Raw genomic sequence first — 16,595 nt, 5'->3', positions numbered from 1 at the left:
TGTACAAGTTGAATGAATTTGAAGAATTCTTACAATAAATTATTTGTAGTGTGAATTTATGTAAATTAAATGCAAGTGATGTTTTCATTGGTGTTGCCTTCATTGTTGCCTAGTAAGTTCCCTATTGTTGATAATAAAGATAATTTAATCATTGTGGTGTGTGATATCTCTACCACTGGAATTAACAGCTTGTGTTGAACTTCCCTTTTGCAGCCCAGTTGCTCTCTTCATTTCAATCTCCTCTATGGTGCTGTGTATCGTGTATCGCCGTCTGATCGATTGACTTCAAGTAAATCTGCTCCTGGGCTGGTTATAGCTTTGGGTAAGTAATTCACAACTTAATGTTTCTAATGAAGTGCAGACTTAATTGATGTAATCATGTAGCTGTGTACATTATTCAGGACCGGTGTTTTTTAAACATTTTAGTTTCTTTCAAAACACGATAATATGAAATATTTTTGAAGTTTTATGTTGTAGCCCGGTTGCCATGGTCGGGCAAAAATACAGCTGTAGAGTTTTTTTTTGTTGTTGTTGTTTTCAGTTGGTAGGTACTGACAGTAGTTTACGTTTTGTGCAGAGAAAAGTGGACTTCGGGTGGATATGTTCTGTCCAGTTGGACATAGCCTCCCACGCAGACGTTCTTAGGGGTTCGTCACGCGTTCCTGCCCCACGAACGTCTGCTGAAACTAACAGCCACTTCCGTTCGTCAGCAAATTGCCTTTGTCTGAACAGACCAATCAGCATTGACTCATTATGACAAGTAAAGCCCATCACATACTGCGAAACAACGAAAATCATCAACCCCGTGGAGATATTTTCGCTTCCGGACTTGCATATAGTTTATACGATTGAAATTTTTCCTTCCACAACACCCTGCATTTTCTTCAGTGATTTCACTGAGAGAAGTGGCAAGAATTCCAAGATTTGCCAATTTGTCTACCATGTCTTTCATAAGATTTACAAGCGGCAAAACCACAACAACGATCAGTGACCAGCAGCTTCAAGAATTGAATTGTAAACAAACAATAGAGCTTGATAAATAAGTGACTTTCCATAACCAGTTGGAAGGTTTACGAACACATTAGTTTTCTTCTGCGCAAATTGCATTATGACTTCTCTTTGATATACGCATTCAACTCCCTAATACCAAACGTTTGGCACACATGACCAAAAACCACATTTAAGTCCGCCATCCTGTCTAGGGTAATATTTTTAATATCAAACACGAGTTTACCCAAAGTTGGGAAACGGCTCCTGATTGGTCCGCAGTCGACGAACGGAAGTGGCTGTTTGTTTCAGCAGACGTTCGTGGGGCAGGAACGCGTGACGAACCCCTAAGACAGCAGCGTGGGAGGCTAAGTTGGACATTAATTTTTGTGGGCCTACGTAACAACTTGGTCCCATTTTCACCTCTTTTGTCACTAATCTAAGTGTACCCAAACCCCCCCCCCCCCCCCCCAGCCTTGCAGTAGTAATTTAAAGAAGATGATGGCAATGTGTGTATATGTGAAGTTCTGCGGATGAAAGAATCAATAAATGACAGACCATCACAGTTATGTAAACAATTTATTAAGCAGTTGCAAAAAGAATTCCTGAAAACAGTTCAGGTTTGAATGGAATTCAAACACATGACCTCTGCAATACCGGTACCGTACTATACCAAAGGAGTTACACTGTCAAACCAACTGGGAATTGGACGTTTTGTGAATTTAGCCTGAATTTTTCAGGCTTTCTTCTCACGGCCGCTTGAGTTTTGTACATAATTGCAGTGTTGTCTCTTGTTTATTTAATAATAACATGGTGGATAATTTACAGTCCTAAAATATGCAGAGATTTACTTCAAATTGGCATACATTTTGCATCCAATGTGCCAAATGTCGACAGGATTGTGACTTATAAATACTGGATGGCTCTGACACAGAAATGAGGAGACCTTTGTAAGATGCAGCCTGCAATATGCTGAATTGTTCAGCATATGGTAGGCATTGTTATGTTTCTGTGATGGTTTTTCCCTTTAATTCTTACAGTAACTGTTCTTTCTCAGGTGTGGCCAGCACCAACCTCAAGATATATCCTGACCTCTTTGTGTCTTTAGATGGAGGCTATGAATGGAACCGGGTAAGATGATCTTCTGTAGGTCAACAGAGGAATCTGCCATAAATATAGTTACATAACTGCATTGCTGTATGGATGTTTGGTGCTTGGGATGTCTAGGGGCTTTCATTGGAGGCCAGCAAGCAAGCCCCTAGACTGGGTACTGCTCCCATGGCTGGCAGTCCCTGCAACCCAACCATGGGATTCCATGCGAGGCCCCCAGGCAACTGTTATACTGACTGAACTGACTGAATATTACTAACCTCCCTTTGATGCTTCCTGTAAGCTGGTTGCCAAATGACATGGTTTCCTGGTGCAGTATCCAGCAAACCTAAGGATGCCTTTTCGTTTAAGTTAGTTATCTTCTGCAACAGCAGAGGAAGGTTTCCTTAGAGTACTTTATTTGCTCTGCAACAAGTGCCTCTGGCCAGAGGCAGAGTAGGCTGGTATGGATTGAAACTTGAAAAATGTTAGGCTAATGTTTTTCAAGTTCTCGCATTTTTGTTTCCAAAATGCGCTAGAACAGATCACGAGTTGTTCCTTTCAAGAATTAAGTTGATTTCTTTCCTCTCGTCATTCTATAATTATTTGGCAGCTGACTGAAGGTCTTATTTCATAATTTTTTAACAAAAGCAGGGCTCGAAATAACGGCCGGTCAACGGACAATGTCCGGACTGATTTGGGAGTTGACCGGTCAACCTTTCGTCTTGGCGGTCATGTTGACCGGTCACATTTGATCGTTTTAAAAATGAAATAAATTAAAAATTTCCATGCTGTTCAGTTGTTTCAGTTGTAGCAAGTCGCTGTGTATTGTCATTTGCGGAACTTTGATCTGAAATCCTGGGTGAAATGCAACAAGAACCGTTGTTTACAATCCGGGCATTGAAAACAGACATCGGGGTTCACGCACTTCCAGTCACAAAGTTAAAAATAATTTCTTTTCTTATTCACTTTTATCAGTTAATTTTCAAGTTTTGCATTTCTCCCTGCATATAAAGTAATTCCTCAGCCCAGAATAAATATAATCAAAGTACAAAAGCAAAGGAAATATACTTTATAAAACCAATAGTTATTCCAATCTTCGCAAGTTTATCTGTGTGTTTATCTTTGGCGTGCGTAATATAAACATAAAAGGTTATGCAATGATAAACATCCGTGAACCTGAATCAATGTACAAACATTTTAACATTTGCCAGATATTATTGGCCTATAGAGATACCACAAAATGAAAAACATTCAAACAAAAACTGGTTGTGATTGTCATAGAACGTGTTACAGAAAAATGTATATATCTAAAGATTTGCGAGTTAAGTAAAAGCCAGATGTGCATACAGTACGTCACGTCACGTCACGGGAACCCGCGCAGCAGGCGTGTGATCATATGTTGATAATCGCCAACTTCTTCGATTCTATCCTGTGCATTGTAATGTTCCCGAGTGATGTAATCAAAGTCTTCTTGTGTGAAGTAATGCCCTCGAATATCTAAAAGTACTTTACTGTTAGTGTACTTCAACAGCTCAACAACACAATGTACGGAAAGAGCTTCTCGGTTGTGTGCCTCACGCAAAAGCTTGAGATGTTTGTGTTGCTTAGAGGGAGATATTTTATAACTTTCCTGAGAAATTTCTTGGCAGTTGTCAATAAATAACATTTCCAGACTTTCAAATTTTACCATATTTCTTGAACACTTGATGTGTCTCCCGGTTCCGGCACATCCAAGTTAAAATGCCTGGTTACTAAGCTTTTCTCGATGAATCTCTTGTAACGAGGTAGCCTGCGTAGCTGGCGGTATTGTAGGCGCGCGTGAAATAAAGTTTTGGCGCGGAGCTGCTTAAAGCGAGCGGCGAAGCCACGAGAAATACCATTCTCCTCGCGGTTTCGCCGCTTGCTTCTATCGGCTCACGCGCGCCTACAATACCGCCAGCTACGCAGGCTAGTAACGAGGAGTATAAACATGGATTACTGGCAGAGTTTAAGGATCAAGATCTCACACCGTGATACGTACACCAGAAATCATTATATTTGGAGGCATTTACTGTGCATTTACTTATTTACAAATTTAATGTATATGATAACGATATTTAACGTGTTGTGGGTTAGTCTTACAGACAGTGTACAGTACGTATACACATACGCTGTAAGCTTATTTTCATTTTGCTGCTGTAATTTACTTTTGTTGTTGACAATGAGTGCTGTAAAGTGGTTAAAACATTTGTGGAAATATATAACGCCAGTTTTGGTTCATGGGCCCCTGTTTTAAGAGTAATTTATTTTATATAATTTGACCGGCCAGAAACGGTACGTGACCGAGCTAAAATGAATTGGGCCAGTCATCGTGTCCGGAGAATCTCCGGAAATTATTTCAAGCCCTGAAAAGGTATCAAAAACCCCATGATACTTCCCCTTTAAGCAAAAAACGCATCGGTGTTCTTTGCATTCTTTTATTCAAAGCGGAAACAAAAGAAACCGATTAAGTTCTTTTTTCGTAAAATCAACCGAGCGGGAAATTTCAAGTTCGATATGAATAACAATGGTATTATAAACCTTTATTGAAACAGTAACAGCTAGTATATGCCGCCGTGGCACACTCGATTAGGCGAGTGGAATGCTGACTGGGTTAGGTAGCCGGATCGATGCACGCATAACTCTATTTTTCTTTCCACTCACGGTCTCTTTTTCTTTTTTTTTTTTAATAAGCAGGGTTTGGGTGTATTTTTTTCGCCAGTTTGGTCTTCGTTTACGACAAAAAACGAAGGGCTTGGTGGAAAACTATGCTAGGTGGAAAATTTGCTTGAAATTTTCTTTCGTCAAAAGTGCCTGAATTTTCGCACGTGGCCTTGGAATTAATGGCAAAACATTGCTCTGTATTTTTTTTCGTTGGTTTGCGCTTCGTTTTCGAAGTTTACGAAGTCTTTTCTCTGACCTACAAAGGCACAAGTGATGTTTGAGACCATCATTCTTATTTCAATTGACAGGTTCTGCGAGGGAAGTATGTGTTTACTTTTGGTGACCACGGAGGAGTGATAATAGCTGTACCCTATAGACGTTACACCAAGATACTAAGGTAAACAACAGACTTAAATCAGTTGATGCTTTATTGGCTCTGGCAGAGAAAATTTGACCTGTTCAGCATCTAGATTTTGAAAGCACATGTATGTTTGGTGCTTCAAATAAACTTGGTTTTGATCAATATTTCTTTCCAATCTTGGAAACATGTATCTTATAATAATAATAATAATGATGATGATGATGATGATGGTGATGGTGATGGTGATGGTGATGGTGATGGTGATGGTGATGGTGATGGTGATGGTGATGGTGATGGTGATGGTGATGGTGATGATGATGATGATGATGATGATGATGATAAACTTTATTTACCCTCGGCAGTGTTTATAACACAAGTGCTAGTGGGGCTGAGCATTAAACCTCGTAAAGAAATAGTATAAATTGAAAATAACATGGTTAAAAATCCCAGCTGGCTATTTACAAGCGCGTCCGAGGAGTTGAACTTGGGGCTACTGAGAAACAACTCCAGCTAGCGGTCAGAGCAGGACTTGAACCCGGGACCACTGGATTTCAAGTCCGGCGCCCGAACCACCCGACCACGCTTCCTCCTTGTTCTTATTTGCTGAACTGTGGTTTGATTCTCCATGAAGCAGTTGTTTCTTATCACTGAAACCCAGGATGGATTCACAGATTGGAAGCATGAGTGTTCACTTTGCTTTTGATTCTTTTGATTTTAAGCTGTGGCAATCAGACAAAAAAAACAAAAAGGCAAAAATCTTTGTGACTGCTAGATGTACTCAGTATATAAACACTGCTGAGTAAGATCCAAAACACCCCTGGAGCGTTAATTATTTTTATCTCCTACGGCCGTGCTGTTTGTTTATTTAACATCCCTGGCTGCAAAGCAAACTTGTCCTGGATGAGATGTTACAAGTTCATTTTGCAGTTGAATACAAGTTCTTTCACAGGAAGGGACTTTGATCTGTTGAGCCCTGAGTTCACAAGTCAACTGTTTTTACATCACAACAGGTTCAGCATTGATGGAGGAATAAGTTGGAGATCCTACACTTTCAGCTCTTTATTTGTCCTTGCTCGTGATGTTGTAACCCAACCTGGTGAACGACTACCAGTTTTCCTCATTTATGGAACAACGAATGGTCAAGGAGACACTTGGACAGTGTTTTATTTGAACATGACGGCAGTCTTAGGTGGGCATAGAATTGAAGGACTTAATTGGTCCATTTTGACCTATAAGCCTCAAGTGCTCTAAGCAAAACTTTTTTGGACATTCAGTCTTGACTAATGGTTTTCTTGTACGAAACAGTTATATAATTGAAGGATTCTGGGCAAGAGAGACATGTGTGTGCACATTTTATGTCTTAAAACCAAAATTGCTCCAAATTAGCCCTATTTTGCCAGAGAGACTGCTTATTTTGCAAGAGGCTTAATTGTGTATTTATTTTTGGAGCAAAATGCAAAATGAAGAAGAAGTAGAAATAGAAATAGAAATAGAAAACAGGGTTCGTACGGGTCATGGAAAACCTGGAAAGTCATGGAATTTTAGAATTTCATTTTTCAGGCCTGGAAAGTCATGAAATTTAGGTGTGGGTCATGGAAAGTCATGGAAAATGATGTTTGTAAAAGAGTGCAAAATAAATTGGGTTTGTTTGCAAAGAAAATAGTGAAAACGTACCCAAAATGAAAGATGATTTCCAAGAAAATGGTCAAATTTAGGTCATTGAAAACTTGGAGAAGCCATGGAGTAGGTCATGGAAAGTCATGGAATTTCAAAAGCTCAAAAGAGTACGAACCCTGGAAAACGCAAGCAACCAACACAAAGGAGATAAGGACTCTTGACTGATTTCTTTTGTTCACAACTACCAAATGAATGCTTCACTTGACTTGGTTCAGTCTCACATACAAGAGAAATTGGTTGAGCTTCGATATCTCTTTTGTGTGGGCCTCTTGTTGTTTATTGAAAAGTAATAAGCTATAATAAGCTTTTTTGCATTTTGCTCCAAAGGTAAAAGATGCATTATTAAGCTAACCCAAAAATGTTGCCTCTGTGCCAAAATAGGGTTTATTTGGAGCAATTTCCATTTAAGGCAAAAAAGTCATTTACACCTTTTTTGCCCCAACAGCCCTCAATTATTTTTTCTCACACACCCATGTGGGAGCCATGCCAAGCCAAACCCTGCAGCCTGACCTTCATTGATTGATGTATAAATGTAACAACAATTGAGCAAAAACCTACTAGGAAAATTAGAACTGTGGACGTACAAGAATGAACATGAACAACCCCACAGGATACAAGGTTACAAGGGCCTCCCAAGCAACTAACAACATTGAAAATTGTACTACAGTTAACTACACTTTCTAGAAAGATGGTTGGGAGGGAGGTCAGGCAATGGTGAACGGCAACAAGAAAACTGACAACAAGAACAGACCATGTGACCTGACACCCCCTATGCACAAGCACCCAGGCTCCCAGCAGTGTGCGAGAAAAAGGTTTTCCTCTTCTTTCGTTCCTTAGCTCCTGGAAAGCAACACTTTTCCAGGGTGACTTAAAAAGGGCTAAATGCAAAATCTAACATTTGCATTTGTTCACAAATTATTCACTTGTTTTGATAGTGGAGTTATTTATAAGAAAACTGTATAGTATCACTGAATTGTGTGTTTGAGATATGCTGTGGTAAAATGCTCAAAGATTGTTAATTTTTTAAACATGTAGCAAGGCAACCTGCACAATGCAAGTGCATAACACACCTTGCAGAGAAAGAAAGTTAAGTTGCACAAAAAAATGCTGTCTCTTGACACAACAAAACTAAACTAAATATTAATTGTTTTTTTCCAATTTAGGTCCAGTCTGTAATTCTTCTGGTTATACCTATTGGAATGATTCATGTCTCTTGGGTCGACAACGGCAGTTTGAAACTAGAAATTGGACCATTCATTGCCACATGGGACGGGAATTCAAGAGAGCTGTGGATATTAACAACTGTCCTTGCACTAAGGATGATTTTCAATGGTAAAGGTCACATGACTCACTGAGATACCCCATAGCTATCTTTGTCTTTTACCCCCTGAGACCAAGCACGAGAATCTCCCTTTTGGGGGGAAATTAATAGGAATAAGTAATCAAAACATCTAATGCTAACTACATCTCTATACACTGGAGATAATAATTGGCTTTGACATAGAAAGAACGCACTCATTATCTTCTTGCGTTTGGAGTCGAGATTGTGTGGGACAATCAATGAATGAATGAATGGATCTTGGGAGGTGCATCTAGCATCCCCTGCAGATTTTGCAGTTGCAGATGACATTATCACCAACTTGGCAAAGGAGAGAAAGCCTGGAATTGAGATAATCAAATGCACTCCCTAATCTTTATTTTGTTTGATTATTACTAGACAAGTTATATTGGTGTTGGCAAAATGATGTGGTTTTGATTAATATTGCAAGTCACCTTGCTTTCCAGCTTGCTGTCATGGCACAAATACATGTTTTTTTCCCACCTCTTTTCTACGTGGATATTTTTGGGATATCATTATCCCTTCCCATTGTCTTTGCACAGCATCGAGGGAAGATTCCTATTTGTCCCATTCTTTTTCTATTTATTTATTTCACCACACGTTAAAAACAAAGTGGAAAAGTCTAGTCTTCAGTAACCACGAAGATGTTACATTGGAGCTGACTGTATCAGCATTCTTGTTAGGAGGCAGCAAGCAGTTACTTTTACTGTTGAGTCACGTAAATGTTACCAGCTATCGTGAAAAAAAATGAACTGCCTTGTGATTTCAGTGACTATGGATTTCAAAGAAAGGTATTTGATGAGAAGTGTACTCCAATCCGGGAAGGTGTGGACCTGGATCACCAGCTTATTCCCGAGAACTGTCCAGAAGGCACCAACTACACCAGAACTCAAGGGTGAGGCAGCTCAGAAAAATATTATATTTATTTATAAAATATTTGACATTTTGTTGTGTAGTATGACTGTATGTTGTTATGAGTTTTGTTGTTTTTGTCAAATTACAAACAAAAAGTTTTATTTTTATGTATACATGATTATTAATACTACACACCAAATTAAAACATTATAATAAGCATGTATCTGTTTGGTGCTAAATGGTTTCTTACTAGAGATTTGTTCTGTTTTCTTCTGAATGGGCTTTCAGGTACCGTAAAATAACAGGAGATACATGTGTAAACGGATCAGCGAAAGACTTCCTGCCTGTTTCAACCCCTTGTCCTGTCAAAGGTAAGAATGTCTGCTCACTTTCTTGAATGATAATTGATGGCTGCTTAAGTTACAGTATGTGGTGAACATTGAAGACATAATGTCCATTTGTTTGTTTTTCTGTCTGGCTTTCCGCCAGTACTTTAGATTCCTTTGAAATTGCGTGTACTAGTTAGGTTTAGAATGTCAGGGCTGCCATAAGTAGCTGGCAGTCTTCATTTGTGACCTGAGCAACTAAAGGTTGTCTTTTGAGACCTTAAGAATGTAGTACGAGTATGACTACAAAGTGTGAAATTTCACATCTGGTTGGGTACATTACCATGCAAGACAGGAGACTAAGTTATGGTATAGTCTTGCAATTTCCTCTCTCCTCAGATGTTTTTCTTGTGCAGAGGAAGAAATTGCGTGGACGAAAATATGTATGGGATTGTTGAACACTCAGAATGAAAAAAATATAAATATTCAAAGCACGTGAATAACAGTGAAATAGTCCTGGCAGACAAAATAAAACTCTTGGTCGGAGAAAGTGAATAATGACTGAAACTTGACCAAGATTTAGCCTTCTTATCTAACACCGGTTTTGGTTCTTAAGCCTAAAACTTCTTAATGCGCATACGTTCTGCGCATCAGGAGATACTCGTGTTTCCTAATAATACAGGGATATTTTTGTGCGGTTTAAAACTACGCGGAGAAAGCAGAACTCAGCTCTTGGTGCTTAAAATGAAAATTAGGGGGTCACCATTCATTTTTCAGAGATGATAAAGCTTCAATTTGGTAGAAAATGCCATACATTGCTTTTTATTTTACGGCGTTTTAGAATAATTGTGGCTTAATTATCTCTAAAAAAATGCATGTTTACCCCCAATTTTCTTTTTGGATTCCAATAGCCCTTGCAAAGATCTGCTTTTCCCGTATAGTGATAAACTGTCCAAAAATACTTTGGTATTAGTTGGCACCGTAGTAAAGTTTCGTCACAAAGTGTCTGCCTAGATTTCGAGGTAATCGACAATGTTTAAAATGAGAGGCTATGCGCTACCCTTGCTATGGTAATAGTTGTTGCTTGGAAACTGATGATATTAACTTTGATCGTATGTTGAAATGTTGATGTAGTATGAAGGAGATCAAAGTTTATCTTCTATAGGAGATTGTAATTTCAAAACTTCCACCATAAGTCCAGAAAAACAGCCGCAAGCCTGCTTAAAGCTTATATTTATGACATCCTTAAAATGATGTACAATATTGGTTCCTCAGGGGATGTGCAGCTCAGTTCTCCAAACCCTGACGATATTTTGGACAAAAATATGTAATTTTCCAGTACCCCTTTATGCCCCTGGCCTCTAATATTTGTACCCATTTTCAAAGCTGTTTCCAGAATCCATACCAGTTTTCAGATTTTCAAAATTGCTGCATTTATTAAAATGGTTTAAATTATTTTATTGATCCACATTTTTTTGTAGAACTTTTTAATTTAACCCTGAACTGCACTTCGATGAATGAAGATGGCATTTATGCAATAGAAACTGGAAAAACAGCTTCTTTCAAGGCTGGTGTTCTTATTGGATATTATCCAAATATTAATTTTAGGTGAGTTAGCTATAAAATGTCTCAACAAGTATATACATGTATGTAAATATTATTAAGATCCTTTTCAATTATATTGGGTGGTAATTTAATACTGTTTTGTATGTTAGTTTATAATGAATTTTAGGTCACTGAAACTGAATGATTTCCAGCTAAGTTGTTAAGTTTGTGAGCTTTTCAATGGTGCAAATTCTGCTCTTTTTTTTTTTTTTTTTTCAGAAAGGGTTTATAATAAGCTTTTTATCAGTAAAAACTCAGTAGAAACTGTTGGTAATATGAGCAATAAATTGTTATTTTTTTGGTTCTTTTCTTGCATGTCATGTGGCTGACGCCTTGATTAATATCTATTTTTCTAGTGTACTTTCAATGAAGGAGGCTTTACATCTCACATTAGTCCTGTGGTGTCCTGTAAGCCTTCTAGCTTGTCACATGATTTAATGTAATTTTTTTCAATTAAATTTACATTTCCCAAAAAGTAAAGAAATAATTAAAGAAGTAAATGGAACAATCAATTAATAAATATCCATCCATCCATCCATCCATCCATCCATCCATCCATCCATCCACCAACCAACCAACCAATCAATATTGTGTGCACGACGGCCATGTTGGAGGGCCGAAACAATACAATGATTTTCCTTTGGGAAATGTATTCTATTTTTATACAAATATCTTCTATTGTTTTAGTCCTTCAACATGGCCGCGGTGGACACACTCAATCAATCAATCAATCAATCAATCAATCAATCTGTAAAGTTGTATGTTCATCAACTTCTAGCTAGTGAATATTAAGTGATCAATCTTAGATCTATAGATTTGATAATTGATTTCCAGGTGGTTTTATGGTGATGAACACGGAGAGTCAGGAGCTGGAAAGGAGTTTGCTTTTCGTCAGCACCAGTATAGCAAGTAAGACATCAATTTACTGGTTTCCCTTCATCAGTAATTAATTCGTTTGAGAGCAAAAGTGGACTCTTGTTTGCAGGTTTCCATTGGTGTAAGTGTTTTTTTGCAGTCCTTTCAAAATACAAAGTATTTTGTTGTAGTAGACAAATGTAACAGAGCATGTCAGAGTAGCAGGCAGAAGGATCTTAGTCCAGAGGGGTCTTGGGAAAATCAGTGGGAACTAATTAAGAGGCAAATCATCATCTGTAGATGGGAAAATTGCTGGCTGCCAATACATTTTGAAAGGGCTATTTTGCTGTTTTTCAGTTTTTAGTTGGTCAGTTAAAAGTTTCAACCCCCCAACCCCCCTCGCCCGAGTCACTTTAGCCTGTTTCAGGTTTTCAGAGTATTGCCAAAACTAGCTGATGCAGCCCTTTAAAACAAGAATGACTGAAATAAATAGTTTGCCTCATTTCCAAGTATTCTTGGTTTTGTTTAAATAGCAGGCTTAGATAGTTCTTATTGCTTTCTGCTTATATTTACTCATTATTTTGTCTTTTTTCTAGGCCAGGAAAGTATATTGTGACCGTGGTTGCATCTAACACTCGTAGCATTCTTGTGGCACGATTGGAACTCAATGTTCAAGGTTGGTAACATTCACTGTAGTTTACAATCAAACCTTGGCGTGTGAGTTTGCCTGGAATGTTGTTACAAAGTCTTTGGGCTAGTGAAAGAGGTGGTGAATGGTAAATGTGAGACTTTGCGAGATGGCGAGACTAGTGTTTTTCTTTGCAAGTCTGAGGCAATTTGACTTTTTAAATTGCAAGACCAAGACTTCAAACTGTTTTTAGTGTAAGCGTGAGACGTTCAGACTCTTAAGAGAGTTGAAAACTATGAGAATGAGCTTGAGTCTGACAAAAGAGCCTTCAGTTGTAAACACTTGTACTGAAAATCTGTCAACAAATTGCGACTTCAAGACTTCCTTGGTTCGTCAAAAAATCAAGACCCCAAGACAGCTTTGTGAAAAAATTGAGTCTGCAAGACGCACATAACCGCTAAAACGAGACTTCGAGACCGGTGACATTTGTCTAAAATTTTGTGGGACCCGGAGGTTTTGAAGGACCATTTACATCCCCTAGTGAACAAGAGAATGTTGTGTTCAAACTTAACTGTTTATTTCATAAGCTTCGATGTCAAGTTGCATTTGGGAGAAGTAATAAAGTTCAAGACATATTTGTTGTCTTTTGTGATCGTGACCTTTATTCTCATTATCTGAGTATTTGATCAAAGATGGTATTGTATGGAGAAATAACAAATTTGGTCACTGTGAAGACAAAAATAATCTGAGCAATAATCAGAACTATAGTTTTCAGAAGTGAAAGGTCACTTAGTGCCCCAGTATCTTTCTGGTTATTTTAATAGAAACCACAGTTTCCATAGTTACAATACATGTCGGCGTGAAGACATTCATCCTTCAAGACCCAAACTTAGCCTCAGGAAGAGAACTTTTAGATACTCTGAAGCGATTTTATTTAACTCGTTACAAATGGGCAGCATCCTTGGAGGCTTTTAAGTGACTAATGATGAAACACGATTCTTAGTGTGCAAATGTTTTATTTATTTTTTCTATCTTGTAATATTTTAGCCCAAAAGTGTTTATTAGAATCATATATATTGTAATTTTTCTCTCAGACCGCAAGTTTTTAAACTACAAGCGTTCATTGTCATACATTCCTTTGCTATAATGATTTTAGGTGTATACAGGGCCCCTCAGGATAACAGCCCCGTAGCTGATTGGGCCACCCTGTCTCAAATAAAGTTCACTTACTTACTAATTCTTCACAGATTTAAGCATTTTGGAAGCAATGTGCAGTTTGTAGTGTTATTGGAAGTCCTGTGTTTTATTGCTTACATGTACATTCTTCTCTGGTTCTCTTTAAATTTAATTACTTGTAACTTGTAACATTAAATTATTATTTTATTATTTTCATCTTTGTTTAGAAAAATTGCTTGATAAGAAGATGGTTATCAACTTTAGTCCTAAAAACCCCGAAGTGAACGAGGATGTCACATTTTATGCACGTCTGAATTATTCCAGTGTAAGTGGTTAATAAACAAGTGGGGCTGTATGGAGTCTCGACTGCAATGTGACTAAGGGCCGGTTTATACCTTGTGATTTTTCTGCTGGATTTGGTGGACCGGTCTGATAGTAGTGGAGCACAAAATTTTAATTGTACGTGTATTTTGACACATGATTTATGGTGGATGCGTGACATGAAAGCTGGCCTGATTCAAATGGGGCTTTAAAACTCTCAGAGATGCACCATGTCAATCAAAATTCAAATTCAATCAAATATACGAGTCACACAATACTGGCTTTGATACTGCTGGGCCTGTCATGGAAGTGGGCTGACAAATCGTAGTGGGCAAACCATCCTTAACCCTATCTAGACTGGGCTTTTTTTGTCTTTTCAGACCACATGTTGCATTCACACCTGTAACAATCTTGTTGATTTCTGAGTAAAATGACCCTACAACCTTCAAGATCACCTGTAACATCAAGGCTGTTTCATACAGGGTTTTTTAAGTGCGGGGCAGGGGGTTGGGGGTGGACCCTAAAAATAAAACAAGATGTTTTGGCATAAAATGCAATTAACATGGTGCCGACTGAATATCATTTAATACAGTTCAACTCATCACGCATTTAGTTTAATAACAAACGAGGAATGAGTTGGTAACAAAAGAAACTGTGCAACCATGCACACTTAACAGACTCTGTGAGAAAAGGCAGCATCATAATATTGGCTTGATCTTGCTTACTGCCATGAAATCGGATTCTTGGAATGTGCCAAAATCTCTTTTCCGATTAGCGTTACAATAAATTGAAGCAAATTCATTTGTCACTTCGGCAAGGCAAAGTTTGTCTGTTCTGTCTTTGTGGGTGTTTAGTACTGTCAGATTACGGAACCCTTCTTGAGACATTGTTGAGTGGAGCCATGTTTTTAGCCTTTGAGCCGCCTCCGGGCCTTTCTCCTGCTGCCCTGGTTGTGGGATTTACAAGCAGAAGCTTGAAGATACGTTTTATTTTAAAATGTCTTTACTTAATAATTTTTTTTTTCACAGAATGTTGGGAGGGGGGGGGGGGGGGTGCCCTGGCGCCTCCCCTTGCCCGGCCCTGTCATATGGTATTCAGCCTTAGCAAGTGTTATGAATTACTGCCCTTAATGACAGCTCTGAACTGTGTAGTCTTAACTGTATTGCAATTTTTATTTTCAGGAGGAAGCCGGCAGCATTATTTACAGTTGGAAATATGATGGTGGTCCAGAGTTTCAAGGGTCACATCCAGTTGCTACTCTCCGCTTTAAACAAGCAAAGCGGTAAGTCTAATTTGAATGCATACTCCACAGAGGTTTTGATAGGGTGGCTTGAAAACAAAGACCCCCTTAGACCCCAAAACTTGAAAATGAAGACCCCCCAATTTTCTTTACTTTTTTTATTAAATTGTATTTTTTAGGGGAGGGGTGCTTTCCCCAGTACTCTCTCTCTCTCTCTTCTTTTCTTTCCCGTCACGTGCCCCCAAAACAAAATTTGTCTTTTCCTGCTTGGAGGAGGTGGAGTTTGAAGATAAAGTTTTGTTAAATTCTTATCAGCAAGTTACCAGAATATCAAGTCAACATTTTATCCAATTTTCATTATTACATTGCATTATACAGTGATCCAGTTTTTAATAAAGTGGAGTACAATGTAGTTTCTTGTTACAGGGAATTAACTTCAACCCTCTCACTCCCAAGAGTGCCATATGGCACAAGAAGTCATTACTTGCTCAATATTCAGGGTCAATTTGTATACAATTTGGACACCAAACAGACCTTGGAAAGATCTGTACATTGCAAGCATAAAATCATAACCCCCTCCTATATGAGACATGATTAACCACCCCTCCATTTTTGTAACTTTTTCCTCTCACACTTTTAAGACCAAATCAAGATTTAACAAGACACCATGTACTAAGATCTGCCAATTAAGCTCTTAAGTTTAGGGGTATACCCAATATATATCAGAAATGAGGTATTTAAGGTTTTAGTTTTTCATTTTGGTGAATATATATCAGAAATGAGATATTTAAGGTTTTAGTTTTTCATTTTGGTGTAGGGGTTCACAGTTGTCGATTTACAAAAAATACAACATTTCCCATGGCAATGAAAGGATAATTAACGAAGTAAGGACCCTTCCATCTCCTGACCAAAGTCTAATGATCTAATTACTACTAATGACACTGTGCTTCCAAAATGGAAAGTGGAGGTCCTAAAAGTTTTATAACAAAGAGCTAACATAATGCATCTCCTTTACAGTTACAAGGTTCAAATAACAGCAAAGAATTACGTGAGCTCTGTGAGAAAGTCAGCGACAGTCAAAGTCTACATGGGTGTGTTGTATTTCCATTGTTTTAATGTCTGCAGAGTATCAAAAGTAGTTTAGCTTTGTTGTTGGCAGTTAATCTTTGGCTTCCACGACTAAGTACACTGGAGACTGCACACTTGCCAAACTGATAATTAGCAAAATTTATTATCCTGTGAAATTACACAGAATATCTGCTAAAGTCAAGGGATGTTCCCGTAAGATTGAGCAGGATAATATTGTTATTGTTATTGTTATTGTTTTGTTATTCAACACTGTTCATAACAAAGCACACTTTTATTGCAATCTAAAAGCTGAAGACGATCTATTTTGCCATTTTTCTCTCCAACACATGAAATTACACGTGTATATCGCAGGATATCTGTTG

The 16,595-nt window shown here is 38.2% G+C and overlaps 1 protein-coding gene across 2 annotated transcripts in view; it reads left to right on the top strand.

Moving 5' to 3' along the window:
* Nucleotides 1-16,595, top strand: part of LOC146458914 (uncharacterized) — a 50,203-nt gene that overhangs the window by 12,547 nt on the left and 21,061 nt on the right. For both annotated transcript variants that reach the window (XR_014858095.1, XM_085090153.1), the window contains exons 10-22: nucleotides 214-322; nucleotides 2,045-2,118; nucleotides 5,070-5,158; nucleotides 6,133-6,311; nucleotides 7,963-8,131; nucleotides 8,908-9,033; nucleotides 9,282-9,364; nucleotides 10,801-10,927; nucleotides 11,759-11,833; nucleotides 12,376-12,455; nucleotides 13,811-13,908; nucleotides 15,086-15,186; nucleotides 16,162-16,235. Coding sequence is in view for 1 of the 2 variants with exons in the window: in XM_085090153.1 (XP_084946279.1) it covers nucleotides 214-322; nucleotides 2,045-2,118; nucleotides 5,070-5,158; nucleotides 6,133-6,311; nucleotides 7,963-8,131; nucleotides 8,908-9,033; nucleotides 9,282-9,364; nucleotides 10,801-10,927; nucleotides 11,759-11,833; nucleotides 12,376-12,455; nucleotides 13,811-13,908; nucleotides 15,086-15,186; nucleotides 16,162-16,235 (1,384 nt within the window). In the remaining variant the exon portion in view is untranslated. The remainder of the gene's footprint in view (nucleotides 1-213; nucleotides 323-2,044; nucleotides 2,119-5,069; nucleotides 5,159-6,132; nucleotides 6,312-7,962; nucleotides 8,132-8,907; nucleotides 9,034-9,281; nucleotides 9,365-10,800; nucleotides 10,928-11,758; nucleotides 11,834-12,375; nucleotides 12,456-13,810; nucleotides 13,909-15,085; nucleotides 15,187-16,161; nucleotides 16,236-16,595) is intronic.

Source organism: Pavona decussata, unplaced genomic scaffold, assembly GCF_977016875.1.
Source record: "Pavona decussata unplaced genomic scaffold, jaPavDecu1.1 SCAFFOLD_225, whole genome shotgun sequence".
NCBI lineage: Eukaryota > Metazoa > Cnidaria > Anthozoa > Scleractinia > Agariciidae > Pavona > Pavona decussata.
This window is presented reverse-complemented; position numbering and strand designations above follow the sequence as displayed.